The 16209-nt window shown below is 45.6% G+C and overlaps 1 protein-coding gene across 5 annotated transcripts in view; it reads right to left on the minus strand.

The window, feature by feature from the left end:
- Positions 1–12594: 12594 nt before the first annotated feature.
- Positions 12595–16209, minus strand: part of IWS1 (interacts with SUPT6H, CTD assembly factor 1) — a 318075-nt gene continuing 314460 nt past the window's right edge. For 2 of the 5 annotated variants that reach the window (XM_078666040.1, XM_078666042.1), the window contains exon 14: positions 12595–12996. In XM_078666040.1, the coding sequence (XP_078522166.1) occupies positions 12868–12996 (129 nt within the window). In that variant the 3' untranslated portion in view covers positions 12595–12867. The remainder of the gene's footprint in view (positions 12997–16209) is intronic. The other 3 variants (XM_078666044.1, XM_078666043.1, XM_078666041.1) reach the window with 2 other exon arrangements.

Genomic DNA, 16209 nt, shown 5'->3' on the forward strand with positions numbered 1-16209 from the left:
GAAGTGGTATAGGGGGAAAGGCGTACAATAGACCGCAGCTCCACTCGTGATGAAGTGTCGATGAGCGAGTGCTGCCTTACACATTCTAACGCGCAGAACAGCTGACATTGCGCCTTCTCTTTGGTGGCAAATAGATCTAACCAAGGCTCTCCCAATGTCGAAAGAGACCTTGTACCACCTCAGCGTGAAGACGCCACTCTCGATCCATCAGGACCGGCAGCTGAGTCTGTCCACCCTGGCGTTCAAAGAACCTGCCAGGTGTTGGACTGTCAATAAAGTGCCTTGACGTTCCAGCCATGTCCAGAGGCGCAGCGCCTCCTGACATAGGGTCCAGGACACCACCCCACCTTGTTTGTTGCAATACCACATGGCGGTAGTGTCTATGAACACCTGCACCACCTTCTCCTTGACAGAGGGAAGGATTGCCTTCTGTGCAAGAAGGATCGCCCGAAGCTCCAGAAGGTTGATATGGAGCCTGGACTCCGCTGGAGACCAGAGGCCTCTGATCTCCGCCTCTCCCACGTGGCTGCCCCATCTCAGGAGAAACGCATCCGTCACCACTGTGTGCTCCGGTTGGGGAAGGGAGGGGGATCTGCTGTTGACCCAATGCTGATCCTTGAGCCACCACTGCAATTGTAGTGCAGTGCCCTCCGAGATCTGGACGTAGTCGGACAGGTTCCCCTGATGCTGCGCCCACTGGAACTTTAGGTGCCACTGCAGAGCCCGCATATGCCCTCCATCGTGTCAGGTGACTAACGGGGTGAAGTGACTTCTGTGTTTTTTTGTGATGCTTCTTACCAGACCCATTTGAAGATTTCGAATGGGAGGGGGAAGACTTAGAGCCCCGGAGCGGTGCTCGGACCTTCCTCTCGACTGAGACCGGGAACAAAACTTCCGAGATCTCCAAGGCGCCTGATGCCGGGATCTCAAGCTGCTTCAGAGACCACTCCCTCAAAGCTTTAGGAGCCATGGTGCGGTCGTTGGAGCATGACTTCGGGTCATGGTCGCTCTCCAGGCACCAGAAGCACTCAAGGCTTAGGTGCCGCACGGTTTGAATCCAGAGGTCTTTTTAAACATGATGAAGCCTACACACTAATGAAAAAATTTCGACAAAAAGTATTAAAAAAAAAGTCTGACAGAAAATGACAGGGGGGAGCTCTTCAACGGATCCGCTCGGGCTGGCACGGAAAGAAAAGAACTGACGTTGGCGCACGAAGGTGACACCTACATGGACGACACAGATGTCACTGAGACGACGCCATGCAGAGTTGACAGACACCACCTACAGTCATGCAGGGGTGCTCCTCAAAAAAAATCTTCCGGATCCAGTCTGATGCCTTGGAAGTTGGAAGGTAAGGAATCTATGGCTAGATGTCTCCATCAGATTAGATATTGTTTAAAGATTGCATGAATCCAGCACAGGATGCCAAGCTTGGGTCTTCGTTCTCTTCTTTCCTCATTCAAAAGGTGCACTTGCACAACAGAAGCCAGTATTGCTGCATTTAAAAAAGGTGCATGGTTCAGGTCACCAACTCCCATTCTTGGTCAGTAGGCATATTTTTTTTAAATTTCACTGCATTTCTGCTTATAAATGTTGCCATATTGATTACTAGGCCTTCTCAGATTACCCCTCTATATTTTGAGTGCACAGAACACATAGCATGAGGCTGCATTTCTACCTATGTCAGTCTATAATTATAATAATTTACAAGCCAGTCTCTCACGCTTCTTCATCCATCACAGTACTAGACACTGCACTGTTTGTGAAACAAAATACCCTCTGGTCACTGTTGTACGAGATCAAAACGCTACCACAAGGATTACAACAAAACAGCATTACAATCAGACTCCCACACAGATTACGCTACCAGTCTGAAAATGCATATCCGCATAGGGATGTGAAGCACTATAAACATATACTACAATTTAAGACAGTAAAAAATACTAATTCATATGAGACTTTAGTGGTTCTCCTAAGAAACATCACACATGGGACTGATATAGCATGGTACAGGCAAAAGTAGATTTGGTTTTCCTGTACATAAGGGTGCCAAAGGCTACACAAGGCCACTCCTTCATGGGACCCAACCACTCAATGGCCCCCATTCAGCCTGATGCCAATGATTATCAGTGAGCTATAGAAGGTTCAGCCCCCCCCCCCCCAACTCTTCAGGGGGTCCCCATCATTTTGCATTATGTCAGGCAGTGGAAGCTGTTCTCCCAAACAGAGAACAGGTGCAACATAGCTATTGTAAAGAACGCTTCACTCGGAGAGGAACAAACAGTGTAAGCTTTCCTTATATGCTAAAAAGTTACATGTCAACCGCAATGGTAGCCATGAGCACTGCAAGCCTCCTTTATAACCTCAGAATAGATGTAGCACATCCCTCAACAACACATCTTTCGTTCAGGCAAACCGAGAAAGGAATGCCTGGTCAGCAGCCGAGCAGGCTTTCCTCAGAAACTAAATGATGTGCAGCAACAGCTCCACATGCTACATCGATATGGAATGTGCAGCAGAAGCACAAGCCTTCCAGATGTATATAATACATGTGGATCAGGCAGTAGAAGGCTGCTTTAACATACAAAACAAGGTCAGGCACAGAACAGGTCAAATATATAAAGCATGTGAGAGATGCCTCTAGCCTCTTGTCCACAATATACAGCCATCCATGTTAAATTCGATTTCCATTCTGCTTAGGCAGTTACCACCACCTCAAAAAGAAATAGTTAGAACCTGGGCACAACCGTGCACAATCTGTGCTTAGCTCTTAAGAGGCAACAGTGCTAACACGATTGTAAATGACCTTTTAATTCGAAAGTTGTGCAATCATGTTACACAGTTGTCCTAGATCAGGGGCCTCCAACCTCATCAATAATAAGAGCTACTTCTGTTCAATGAAAATCATGCTAAGCTACTAATGTTATTTGTGTTGTACACATTAGGCAAGAATAGATTAGTGGCCACTCTCTGCAAGATTACCAGCCATTATCACTTCAGTGCAGGATTGCCAGCAATAATGTAAAACAAGTATTGGCATAGCCAATAGGTCTCGCTTTTGGGACCTTATAAGTATTAAGTTATGCAGCACAATATCCTTGGTGTAACAACATTAACTGTTGCACAGTAAAACACTTATAAAGCATCAAAGGCGAGACCTATTGGCAAGGCCACTGGCGTCACTCACAATTTACGAAGAGTCACACAGGTGGCTGGTTCTTTTGAATCGGTCTCAGGCATGCCTTTCCTGTTTCTTAATCCTCTGGATCTCGCAATGAATGCCTCCATTTATGGGTAGTAGTTGTTGCATGCACTTGCTTATTCTATGGTTTGTATTCTCAGCAAGGGATCTGTCAGGATTCGGGCTCCGCAAAGACAGGTGAACAAGTGTAGACCTAGCCAGGCTGGAGATTGTGGAAAAAGGCACAGCAGAACCATAAATTGACTGGTACACTTGGACACGTACGTTCTGGTTACTGGTACATTTCCAGGGCACATGGATTAGAGCCAGTATTTAAAGCTATTCTGAGATGGAGTCCATGCTTGGCAACATGTCGGTTGTTTAGACGTACCCGTTTGCTTCTGTTTACTCATTTTTTGCCCATGTTGCTTTTTCTATTTTCTGTTTTTTTTGCATCATGTTTCCCACCAATCCCAATCTCCTACTATGCATGTGGTTGCACTTGATACCATTGAATATCCTTATCACTCTTACGTCCTCAGCTCACGTCTGGGCTGGTTGGGTCTGGTGTCCGAGGGTACCCATCTGGTATCCTGGTCTGCGACTATGGGGGTGACACTCATCAGAACTACTCAACAGAAACCTGACAGAATCATACTTTTAAGTGGATGGAAGTGTCAGTAGTCTTTCTTGACCAAAAATGCATCTTCCCAGTAATCTAGAAGAAAGCAAACTTTGTTCTCTTAGACAGAGCAATGAGAAAGGCTAGACTGAAATAGGGGCAATTTCACTCTAGGAAACGGTTACAGGTCTCCTGCAGAGGGCTCTAAGAGACAAATGTGCCTTTTGCAACTGTCAGTAGCCTATATCAAGGCCAAGGACACTGGTCTAACAGACCCCATGAGCAAAACATCCTATTGTCACAAGACTATTGTCAAGTTATGATGAAATGTGTTATATTATGCAAGTGGTTTATAGCACCTACATCTAGGCAGCACCCAGCCAAATATGGGCTTTAGGTTCTATCCGTAGATCCACTACAAGGCAGGCTTTCAAGAGTTTCCTTCAACAAGTTTCAAATTCCGAAAGTGCTGTGACATCTTATGTGATGTCATTAGAGAATTAGATCAATCAGAGTTCTTGATGAATCTTCCAATATGCAAGTCACTTGCAGCCATAATTGATAAAAGAAAACAAATTTGACCTCCACTCGGTATTTATTTATTTTTAACTGTTTTTACTTGATTGTTATCGTGAACAATAGAAAATAAGCCAACACATTGGTATATAGATCTTGCTTATGTATCTGATTACAGTTTTGGGTCACATAACACATCTGACTGAACACGGCACATACAAAATTACTAATGTCGTGTAGCTGTCTACCATCATATGCCTGATCTCTGGGGATAGGGGGAGAAACGGGTTGGAGGAGGCCTTCACCTCCTCTCCATCTCTCTGGGGCTTTGATGGGTCTCTGGGGATTCTATTCCTCATTCTTCTATCTCAAATCCATAGAAGCTCAACCAGGGGGTGTTGGACCTGCGATGGGCAAGCCCAGCACAAAGGGGGTAGCTTGGCTCAAGTGACAAGGCAAGTGAAGGCTGTAGTGTTAAGCCGGCTCTGACCCAATAATAACTCCTTGTACATCCACACCAAAAAGAAGGACACCACACCACTGCTGTAGAAAAATACGATTCCTTTATATAAAAGTTCTTTGTTGTAAATAGGGTTGACTGGGAAAGCACATATACATTTCTTTTGGTCATACAGTTCTGGTAATAAATAGTATAAATAAATAGAATAACTTCAGGGATGAGTATCACAATAAATATCAGAATAAATATCAGGATAAATATCAGAATAAATATCAGAATAAATATTGGTTCATTTAAATAAACAACCAAATGTTTCTTCTGGTATCGCTGCCACCAATTAAATACTTTAGAATCATTACATGTGCAATACGCTTCAAATGGGAAAGATAACTCTTACAGTTTATGCTGTTTTCAATGACCGGGTATACGGCTTCTCTGAGCACAAAATAAGGTTTGGGACTCTTTAATAATCACTCAAGGCATATGCGCGTATATCTAGAAGGCAAGGAAACACAGTAAATACATCATTTGCACTCGGCGGTCACCGGGATAGGATCTCTGCTTTGCCGGTGAAGTCTATGCGCGCCTACGGGCTTTAGCACCACTTGAACACAGGCGGCACCAGTTCAAAGTCATTAGACTGACGAACGGGCTGCCGGAGAGGTCACACAACCTTCGTGCACAGTCAAATAAATGCCGGTTCACAGTTCCTTCACAACGCTGCATTCACTATGAGGAAACGGGCCCACCTCACATCGGCTGCAGTCAAGATACGATTCAGTCGGGCACAGCACTCCTCTCGTTAGCGACGGGGCTCTCAGGGGCTCCACGGACCTCCCTCCGACTTCCGCATTAAGGGGGGTTCCCGCCCACAGCTACAGCTCCCGGGTCACTGGGGAGTGGCAGAGACGCTAGTCCCGCCCAACAAAGGCCGGCCTTTCCCCGCCCCGGCGCACCACCTCACCTTCTATCTGCGCAGGAAGCGCTCTACGCTGGTGGGGCTCGGAGACGTCCGAGCTCCCCTCTAGAGGCACCTGACGCGAAGGGGGCACAGCTGACGATCGCGGTCGCGGCGAACTTGCTCTCGCCTCGCGACTCGATAAATCGATCACAGTTCACCACCGGGTCGGGCGGGGAGGCACACAAATCTGGCCACAGTCTTTTGGGGGCAATGAGGTACTCGCTGGGCAGGCGCGAGATCACTTCTCACGTAGCTGACTGGAACGCCAGTCAGACACAACGCCAGCAACCCTTTGCTGCTCTACTGCCTGCGCTATCAGCCACCTCAGGGGTCAACAGGGCAGGTGTCAATCTGGTGTCAAGTCTGGAATCTCTTCTCTAATCTGAACTTCATCATCTAATCTAAAATGGCCGCCAGGGACTGGGCCTTATATAGCCAGTGCCCTGGGGTACTGGCACGAGCCAGAAGATTCTAGAACCTTCTCTGGCTGTGACAATGACAAGGCACTCTTGAGGGGTATTTAGGACACTCACAGCCACCGTACTGGGGTTCTAGAGCAGCCATTTTGTGTACCTGAGGAAAATAAAGGAATTCCTGTCAGAAATGCGCGCCAAACAAAGGGCGCCAAAACCTCAAGAGGCCAGGGTTCATGAAGGCTCCAATGGGAGTCACTTCACATGAGAAAAAAGGGTGTCCACCATTTTAGGTTCATTTATACAGGTTGACAACCCCAGTTTGTAATGCCACAGGTTTGGGCCAGGCGCCTTGTAAATAGGTGCCACAAACCTTGTGAGCAACTGGGCGTCAAGGAACATCTAACCCCATGAGACAACACATAAAAAGTCCTGGTAGACAAATAAAAAGCGACAAATTTTGGGAGGTACAGGGGAACAAAAGAAATCATAGTGGTGAGGGGACTCTCAGAAGCAGACGGGTCTAACAGGGGGGGATCAGATTTTCTTACATTTTTGTGCTACCCTCTCGCCTTATATACCCACTTGGGAATTTCTTAAACATTCTTCAGTTGACATGTGATCGCAATGGAATTAATTGCCAAATGAAGCCTTTACCAGTTTCTTCTGGGGAACAGACTAAAATTTCATGAAGAAATGTCAATATATTCAGAAACTGGCAAGCTAATGTGAAGAGTAAACGAAAACATACTTGCAGCTTATATTTGAGTGACAATGCATGCCCTGTGTGAGGCACTTATTGTTGATTTAGGTTCCTTGGGTCCAGAGGACACTTACTACTGGAGTAGTTCTTTCATGACTTGCCCGAATGCATTATATTAGTAATATTGTTAACGCTGCTTTGATATCTCTACTGTTTCTGAGCATGTAGGATTGGTGCAACTTATCAGATGTTTGATCCTGAGAGCAGATGTCTGGGCAACTTCCTATCAAGTTGCTGCACAACCCTGTAAGACTTGTCTAGCTCTGCTGTCTACGGCATGGAGTGTGAGATTTGTTTAGCTTTGATGTGCTCTGCCTTCTCCTTCCATAAAATATATGACTGAAAATCGGTTTAGAAGGGTCCGGACAGAAAAATAAGGTAAAGTAGGAGGAAATAAACGTTGTGAATAATGATAGGCCTGTGATCATGCATAGCCAGATTTTATTAACTGCCTGGAAAATCCACCAGTAAAATCCATTGGCCATGTTTTAGGGCACATTATGTAAAAAATGCACTTGTTGCCGGCGTTTTTATTTTTTTAAGTGTTTTTAGGGAGGGTGAATCCTAATAACCCTCATGAAGCGAAGACTTGCTTGGTAACATATTTCCTTAGTTGACCTTCATAACCTTTAGATTTTTAGCCAAACTCTTGATGTTAAATTGACCATGTGAGCCACATTGTTTTTAAACATTTCCCTATGGAAGAAAACCCTCTTTTCTTAAAGCAGTTCTAGCACGCTTGATTTGATGTTTATACCCCACCATTTTCAAAGTCTACCAGCCGCTACTGTAAGAGGGTAAAGGTGAGCACTGGGCAGTGTAGGCACACTAACGCCGACAGCCCTACACACAAGGATTAATATTTTTGTCGGTCTTTCTATTCCCTTTCCTTTCCACTTTACCACCAACTCAAGATTCCCTTTTCATAACCACACATTCGCGTGGTATGTATTGCTATCTTCTGAAGTGTGCTCTAACTAGTCCACTGGGCCCCATACCAGGCAGTTACCCGCCAACACTTTTGGAACCGCATAGCTGGCTGTGCAGAATATGTTCTCAGTTCTTTCTGACTGTACAGGCCCGCTCTGGGGCAATCTCTCCATCCAGTGTAAAAGAAGCAAGATAATCTCATATCATTTACAACAGTGACCCCCCTAGTGTCTCAGGTTTGAAAAATGGAGGGTCAAAATATCCACTGGTGCAGCAGTGACAAAAACGTTTCAGCGTAGTTCACTTAACTGAAGGAAATGGGGCAGCTTTTGTCTTTTTCATTTTGTGAATGCAATTAATGTAGTCTGTTTTGTGCCAAAGTAGCCCGTGTTTTGAGCATTGGTCATTAGAACTATTCAGTCAGTAAAGCGATTATTTTTCATCCATTTAAAAGAGAACAATGTCCATTTTCATCCCATTAAAATGTAATTTGAGGCAATAGCCCGCTACTGAGTCAGTGTCCAAGTATAAAGCGCTACATAAATGCAATTGCAAACAAGCATCGGCCGCGAAAGTGATCGCGATCAAGCGCCGCAGCCGCAAGAAGAGATATGTGGTGGGGGAGGGGGAGAAGAGGGAGTTGTGTGGAGAGGGTGAATGTGGACACTGGGCAGAGTAGGCACACCAACACAGACAGCCCTACACACAAGGATTAATATTTTTGTTGGTCTTGCTAGTCCCTTTCCTTTCCATTTTACCAACTCAAGATTCCCTTTTCATAACCACACATCCGCGTGGTATGTATTGCTATCGTCAGAAGTGTGCTCTAACTAGGCCCACTGGGCCCCCTACCAGGCAGTTACCGTGACAAAAACGTTTATGCGTAGTTCACTTAACTGAAGGAAATGGGGCAACTTTTGTTTTTTTCATTTTGTTTGTGAATGCAACTAACGTAGTCTGTGTTGTGCCAAAGTAGCCCGTGTTTGCAGCATTGGTCATTAGAACTATTTACACAGTCAATAAAGAGATTGTTTTTCATCCATTTAAAAGAGAACAATGTCCATATTCATCTCATTAAAATTTCATTTGAGGCAATAGCGCGCTACTGAGTCCGTGCCCAAGGTATAAAGCGCTACATAAATGCAATTGCAAACAAGCATTGGCCGCGCGGCTGTAAAAGTGATCGGGATCAAGTGCGGCAGCCACAAGAAGCGATCTGTGGAGGGGAAGAAGAGGGAGTTGTGTGAGGGAGGAAAGACAGATGGCAGCTGCGAGCGTGTACGCAAGCTTGAGGCCAGGAAAAGCTTGTGGGTAGCACTTTGAAAAGCCCCTTACTAAAAGTCGAGCAAGCAGTGCATGCGCTGCTCTAGGCTCGACCTAAAAAGGTTTTATGAATTTGGAATGCCTCTACAGTGGTAATACGTAATAGCCAGAGCTGCAATGCCCCCTGGCAACAAAACAAAAATACCAAGGTAATAATATTACTAATACCTCTTCAAGTGTTACATGATTTATCATTCCAATATCAGCTTTAAATATCTTTTGAAAATTATGAATTTGGAAAATACACACATTTTCATCTGATACACGCTTTTCAATTTTGGGATACATATATTAATTTAACCAAGAAAAAGCCTCTAATTTAGTTAGCTGGACTGCACACATGAGAGCTACTCACTTGTAGCTAGAGAGCTACCAGTAGCTCACGAGCTACTCGTTGGAGAAGCCTATATTAGAGTGACTAACTGTGGTTAACAGGACAATACCAAGTTCCATGGTAAAGAATGAAAAATGTCTGCTACATTAAAGTATATATCAATGCCATCCACCTATTATAATTGGTTTTTTTAAACGGATATTTAGAAATATAAAAACTGTATTATCAGAAGGAAAGTTTGATTGAACCCCAAGGATATCAAAACATACTATATAACCACTTGCCTTGAATTTCATGTTAAAAAAAAAAAAAAAAAAAAAACGAGCATCTCTTAACAAATCCTACAGTTAGTTTTTGGGAATGTAGGTGGGAAGTGTACGAGTCTACGAGCATGTCAAGCTGGAAAACAAGTGCCTACGGTGTCTTTATGTGCATCAATCTCACCTTAGATTCACGTGCTTCCGATTAAGCATGGTAGATGTAATAGAGCAAGACACAATAAAATTAACTGAGTGCCCGAGCGTTCATAGAAACAGTCAACTGTACTTATTACTGAGACTATGTAAAGACCCGTGTGCCACTTTTTTATAAAGCTAATTCAACTGTATATTATCCAAAAATCATTTGGTGAACGTGCTCTTGTGTTTACAGTAAAGTTGTTGTAGCAAACGAAAAGCAATGCCACAATCCATGTATGGGATTGGTCTGAACATTCGCAATTGTCACAAAAACAGGAAATAGCTGCTTTGTTAACCTTAGGACACTGGATCGATTCATATACCACAGTAATCTTTCTATCAAGGTGCACTTTTAAAGTTGGGACCACAGAAGGTATTGAATAGGGTCCCAACTAGGAGAGAAGTGGATTAGTTGTTCCCCCTGCTATGTGCTGAGGTGCGAACTGGGGTAGACCAGTTCTTTCTCTTCTGTGTATGTGCTAACTTGAACACCAAGCAAGCATCCTCTTTAACTTTCAACCTTCTACATGGTATCTCTATAAGAGTAAATCATGCTAAAAAAGACCAGCTGCTTGCAGGGATCTGACCTGTGGGTGGCAATAATAACTGCCCAACATTGTTGTACACTATGGGATAGTTGAGCAACTAGAATCATTGAAAGAGTAGGGTCAGAATTGCTGTATATAAAAGATGGCTTCTCAAGTATTTCCAAATATGTTAGATTTTTTTCAAATTCATTTGTTTTTATTTTATTTTGAAAGCGTACAAGAGAAAGACAGAAAAGGCGATGTTTCCTTGTACAGTAGTTTGGGAACAATCATTGTAAATACCAAATAATCATAAAGACAACAAATAAACGTCTCCTGTGTCTATACAACACACACTCTGAAGATTGTTTATAAGTAAAATGGTATTTACCCAGAAAGTATCTGTTTGTGCAAAGTAGTGCAGTAGATTCACATGCTGCGCATACTCCTGCAATATAGTGTTGGGCTCAGACACGTGCAACTTGTTTTCTTTGAAGAAGTCTGAGTCACAAGGCATAGAAAAATGTCGACATGCTTCTACTGCTGAAAACGTGGGATTTTCGGTGGGAGAGGGGAAGAATGGCGTGGAGGGAGGCAATGCAGGCTCTCCATGCTCAGCCTTGGAATGGATCTCTGCAGGTATTTGAGGTCCCTCAGTAGCATTGTGTCTAGTCTGCAAGGTCCTCGTGCTCAAGGTGGCTTAGTTTAGGCAGGCATGCTGGGTGCTTCTGTGTTATAGGACAAGGACATAAACATCAGGGTAGTGGTTGGGGAGCAGCAGAACTAGAAAATAAAGATGAGAAAAACAAACTAGTTATGGATGGAAATCTCAAATTAATCTCAGTCAATGGTAATTATGCTGGCCCACATTCCAGACCACTGTTTTGTGCTCAGTGTACGAATCGAGCCAGGTACCAACCATATGCAAATTAGACATGGTACTACTCCTCAGGAACAATCCAATGCAAACTGCTAGCCGCTGTCCTTTTAGAACCGGAACACAAGCACCCTCCGGCTTGTTTAAGCATTAACTGGTCTGGCATTTCCCATTTCAGAAACTACAGAAAGAAGGTCGAGGAGAGAGGTTTGCCGTTAATTTAATGCTACCAGGAAAAAGGGGGAATAAGAGAATAAAAAAAACACAGCCACACCAACAACTGTAAAGAAGGTATGGCTTGCTCCAGGTAAGGAATAGCTCAATGAGATAGAAGGTGAGGAAACTCTACTGCAAGGGTTATAACGTTTTAGAAAAAAAGCATGCCTCTATACAACTGATCCAGAGGAAATTGTTAGACAAACAATATTGAATGCAAAATAGTACGTGGAAATACATCGATCAATTAGAGGACATCAGGCTAGGGAGACACCTGCTTTGCCTCCGCTCCTACTATATGTGGGATAATCCAAGAACAAAAACCCTATGCTATACAGAAGGCAATCTAGTTGACTGATCGTTTTTTCTCTCCACAAATTCTGAGCTAATGTAAGGAACGTTAATCTGGATGTTGTATATTTTCACTATATGCAATTATTTCTTTACATATATCACTTACAGTTCATCTTCTGTGATCATGGCTCATGAGGCCCAAGCACTTGAAAGAATACTCCTTTATGTTTGAAAATTTCATATACAGGAAATTATAGAATTTTGTCACAGGAAAAACATTTTGATGGATTTCATTATTTGTAGATGGGGCTGGGAGATATTAACAGTAGGGGATTGTAACCACCTGGATGTGCATTATTAAGATTTATGAATACACACAACAATCAAAAATTCTTATTAAAAAAAAACAAGAAAGAAATAAGCACTTCACACGATAGGAACATGCACAAACAGAACCTGCTGATTTCGGGTTACTCAAGACATGCAAGAATAAAGGAAACCAGAGTCATGCCAAGAAAGAAGCAACAAAAAAAAGGAAGGGATAAGAGGCATTCACATTGAAATGCACCTTTACACCAATCAATGAACCCAAACAGGAAGGAGGCAAAATCAAAAATGTCTATAAAGAAATTTGCTCTCTACACCTATTCACATACATAATGTACTGATGCAACTCATCTGTGTAAACATATGAAAGAAAGGACGCAGGAAACAGAAGGATCATTTATTGTTTAATGTCTGTAACATAGCAACATACTTTTAATCTGTACAGGGTACGACGACAGGACAAGCGTAAATACAAGTCGGAAACAAATGTTCCAGGAGTTAGAATCCCCGGACAGGTAAACCTGCCGGATGCCAAAATAATCATTTACAGACTTAATATAAAAAGATAACATTAAAAAAGCCATTAGGCTCCCGAGTCTCAGAAAAAAACATTAATCACGTTGACCAAGGTGAGGGGAAGTTCTTGCAATGCCTTTGGTACGCGTCACAACGGCATTTTATTGCCCTGAATGCTGATCTTCACGGCATGGTCATAGCGGTTCTTTTTCTTGCTGTCTGAAAACTTTCGCATCGACTTGTCTATACGGCTGATTCCTTTCTTACCACTTCCCTGCTGGAATAAAAACCACAAGCCAGATATTAGTGAGAGTCGCAGATGCTTCCACAGCATGAAAAACAGTCAGAAAATAGGGTGCTTAACTGAAGGTCCTCACAACACCTGTGTAAGGTGAACAAGGGGAGGGGGTAATGGATGAGGTAGGGACATTATCAATTTACAACTAATGTTGAGTCGACTTTTGCATTTAAAGGCAGGTTCTACATAAAGCACACGTTACTTACCTTCGGTAAAGATATATCTGTAAGAAACAGTAGTTCGTGTTAGATTCCTTACCTTAGAATATCCCCAGGCGTCAGTCTGGATCCGGAAAGTTTTCGTCAGCAGTACCCCTGCGCGTCGCTAGGCGTCGTCTGCGGCTCCGCGTCCGTCGTCGTGATCGCCGGGATGACGTCAGAGTACTTAGACGCCGCTCTTGCGCGCGGACGTCAGTCCTGTACATAGCTTTCGGCGCCAGGAACGCAGAGCCATAATAGAAACCGACACTGGTGCCACGAAACTAGGGCCCTGAAAGGGATGTCCTTAACCCTAGATATCGGTTCGCAGAACGGGGAGGATGGGTGGGGCGGTAAGGAATCTAACACTAACTACTGTTTCTTACAGATAAATCATTACCGAAGGTAAGTAACTTGTGCATCTGAAAGAAACAGGTTAGTGTTAGATTCCTTACCTTAGAATAGATACCCCAGCAATACCAACCCCGGTGGTGGGTCTGCGAACCAAGATCACACCAGAAAGTCCTGGAGAACAGAACGGCACAAAAAGCCATCTCTCTGGACTTGGCTGTCCAGGCAGTAGTGTCTAGCAAACGAGTGCAGCGAGGCCCACGTAGCTGCCTGGCAGATGTCCTGCAAGGGTACTCCCCGACCCAGGGCAGTAGTAGCCGCTGTGCCCCGAAGTGGAATGGGCGCACAGCCCACCAGGAGGCTCCTTTTTCGCCAAGGAGTAATAAACCTTGATACACAAGGGGACCCACCGAGAGATGGTCCGCTTGTGCACCGCCCGTCCCTTCTTTGCGCCCACGTAACCAACAAAGAGCTGGTCGTCCACCCGGAACTGGCGTGTGCGGTCCAGATAGAATGTGAGCGCACGTTTTGGGTCCAGACGGTGGAGCCTCTCTTCCTCCTTCAAGGGATGCGGAAGCGGATAGAAGGTGGGCAAGGTGATGGATTGCCCGATATGAAAGGCTGTGACCACCTTGGGCAGGAAAGAAGAGAGTCCTTAGAACAACCTTGTCCTGATGGACAGAGAGGAAAGGAAGTTAAGAAGATAGAGCCTGGAGGTCACTCACTCTCCTGGCAGAGGTGATGGCAACCAGGAATGCAGTCTTAACCCCTTGGCGCTGGGTGGTAGCGGGGGGGGTGGGGGGGGGGGGGGGGGGCGGCGCGGCCATGCTGGTGACGGAAATACTCCGTCACCAGCCACGGGCGCGCTGTGCTTGTGACGGAGTAGTTCCGTCACGGGGGAAACATCCTTTACAACGCAACTTTTACCACGCAGTGCTTTTACATCGCAACTTTTACAACACAAACCATTACAACACATTGCACTGGGGGGCGCTCTAGGATAGGGAATAGATTTAATTTACTATTCAACACCTTCCCTACTATCCACGGGGACTGGAGTTGGAATAGTAAATTAACCTATTCACTATCCAGCACCCCAAAGCGCTATGCGTTGTAACAGCATGAGTTGTAAAAACTGCGATGTAAAAGCATGCGATGTAAAAGCATGCGCTGTAATGTCATACATCCCGTCACGGCCCCGCCCGCTCAATGGAACGCTCAGCGCAGGCGCGGAATTAATGCCGCACAGGCGCGGCGGCGGGGCCGTGACGGAACCACTCCGTCATTAGCACAGTCCACCCGTGGCTGGTGACTGAGTGGGTCTGTCACCAGCGTCCAAGGGGTTAAGAGTCAGTAGACGAAGAGGACAGTTATGAAGTGGCTCAAAGGGAGTGCACATCAGATACGTTAGAACAAAATTCAAGTCCCACTGAGGCATCACGAGGGAACAGGAGGAAACATGTGCGTGATGCCTTTCAGCAGGGGGCTTGAAAAGAGAAGGCTGAAATGGCCGAGAAGTAGCCCTTGAGAGTGCCCAGAGCAGAGCCCTGCTGGGCAAGAGAATGAAGGAAGAGGAGAACCTCTGAAAGGGGGGCAGAGAGTGGATCCACAGCCTTTGCTGTGCACCATGCCACAAATTTGTTCCACCTGCAGGAGTATACCGTTTTTGTGGAGGGACGCCTGGCTGCCAGAATCACATCACAAACTTCAGGAGGCAAGTCAAATGGCCTCAACTGCCGCCGCTCAATCTCTACGCACGTAGGTGGAGACTGGACAGGTTTGGGTGGACGACCGTCCCCTGCTGCTGCGACAGAAGGTCCTCCTGAAGAGGCAGACAAATCGGAGGATCGACTGACATGCTGAGTAGCTCGGAATACCAGTATCTTCGTGCCCAGTCCAGAGTCACAAGGATGACTGGGCCCAGTCTTGCCTGATCTTCTTCAGCACTCTGGGCACAAGTGGTATAGGGGGAAAGGCGTACAACAGACCGCAGCTCCACTCGCAACAAAAAGCGTCGCCGAGCGAGTGCCACCTTGGAAATTCCAACGCGCAGAACTGATGACGTTGCGCGTTCTATTCGGTGGCAAATAGATCTAACCAAGGCTCTCCCCACTGCTGAAAGAGACCGAGCGCCACGTCAGAGTTCAGACGCCATTCGTGATCCATCATGCACCGGTGGCCGAGTTCGTCCGCCCTGGCGTTCAGGAAACCTGCCAGGTGTTGAACCACCAGGGTAACGCCCTGGTGTTCCAGCCATGTCCAGAGGCGCAGAGCCTCCTGACAGAGGGTCCACGACCAAACCCCGCCCTGTTTGTTGCAGTACCACATGGCGGTGGTGTCAGTGAACACCTGCACTACACTTCCCCGGACAGAGGGGACTAACTGAAGGAATGCCTTCAGTGCAAGTCGTATCGCCCGCAGCTCCAGAAGGTTGATATAGAGCCGGGACTCCGCCAGAGACCAGAGGCCTCTGATCTCCCTCGTGGCCCCCCCATCCCAGGAGGGACGCATCGGTCACCACTACGTGCTCCGGTTGGGGAAGGGAGAGAGATCTGCCGCTGATCCAATCGCCGTTCGTGAGCCACCAGTGCAACTGGCTCGCAGTGCCCTCCGAGATCAGGACGTGGTCAGACAGGTTGCCCTG

Source organism: Lissotriton helveticus, chromosome 11 (assembly GCF_964261635.1).
Source record: "Lissotriton helveticus chromosome 11, aLisHel1.1, whole genome shotgun sequence".
Taxonomy (NCBI): domain Eukaryota; kingdom Metazoa; phylum Chordata; class Amphibia; order Caudata; family Salamandridae; genus Lissotriton; species Lissotriton helveticus.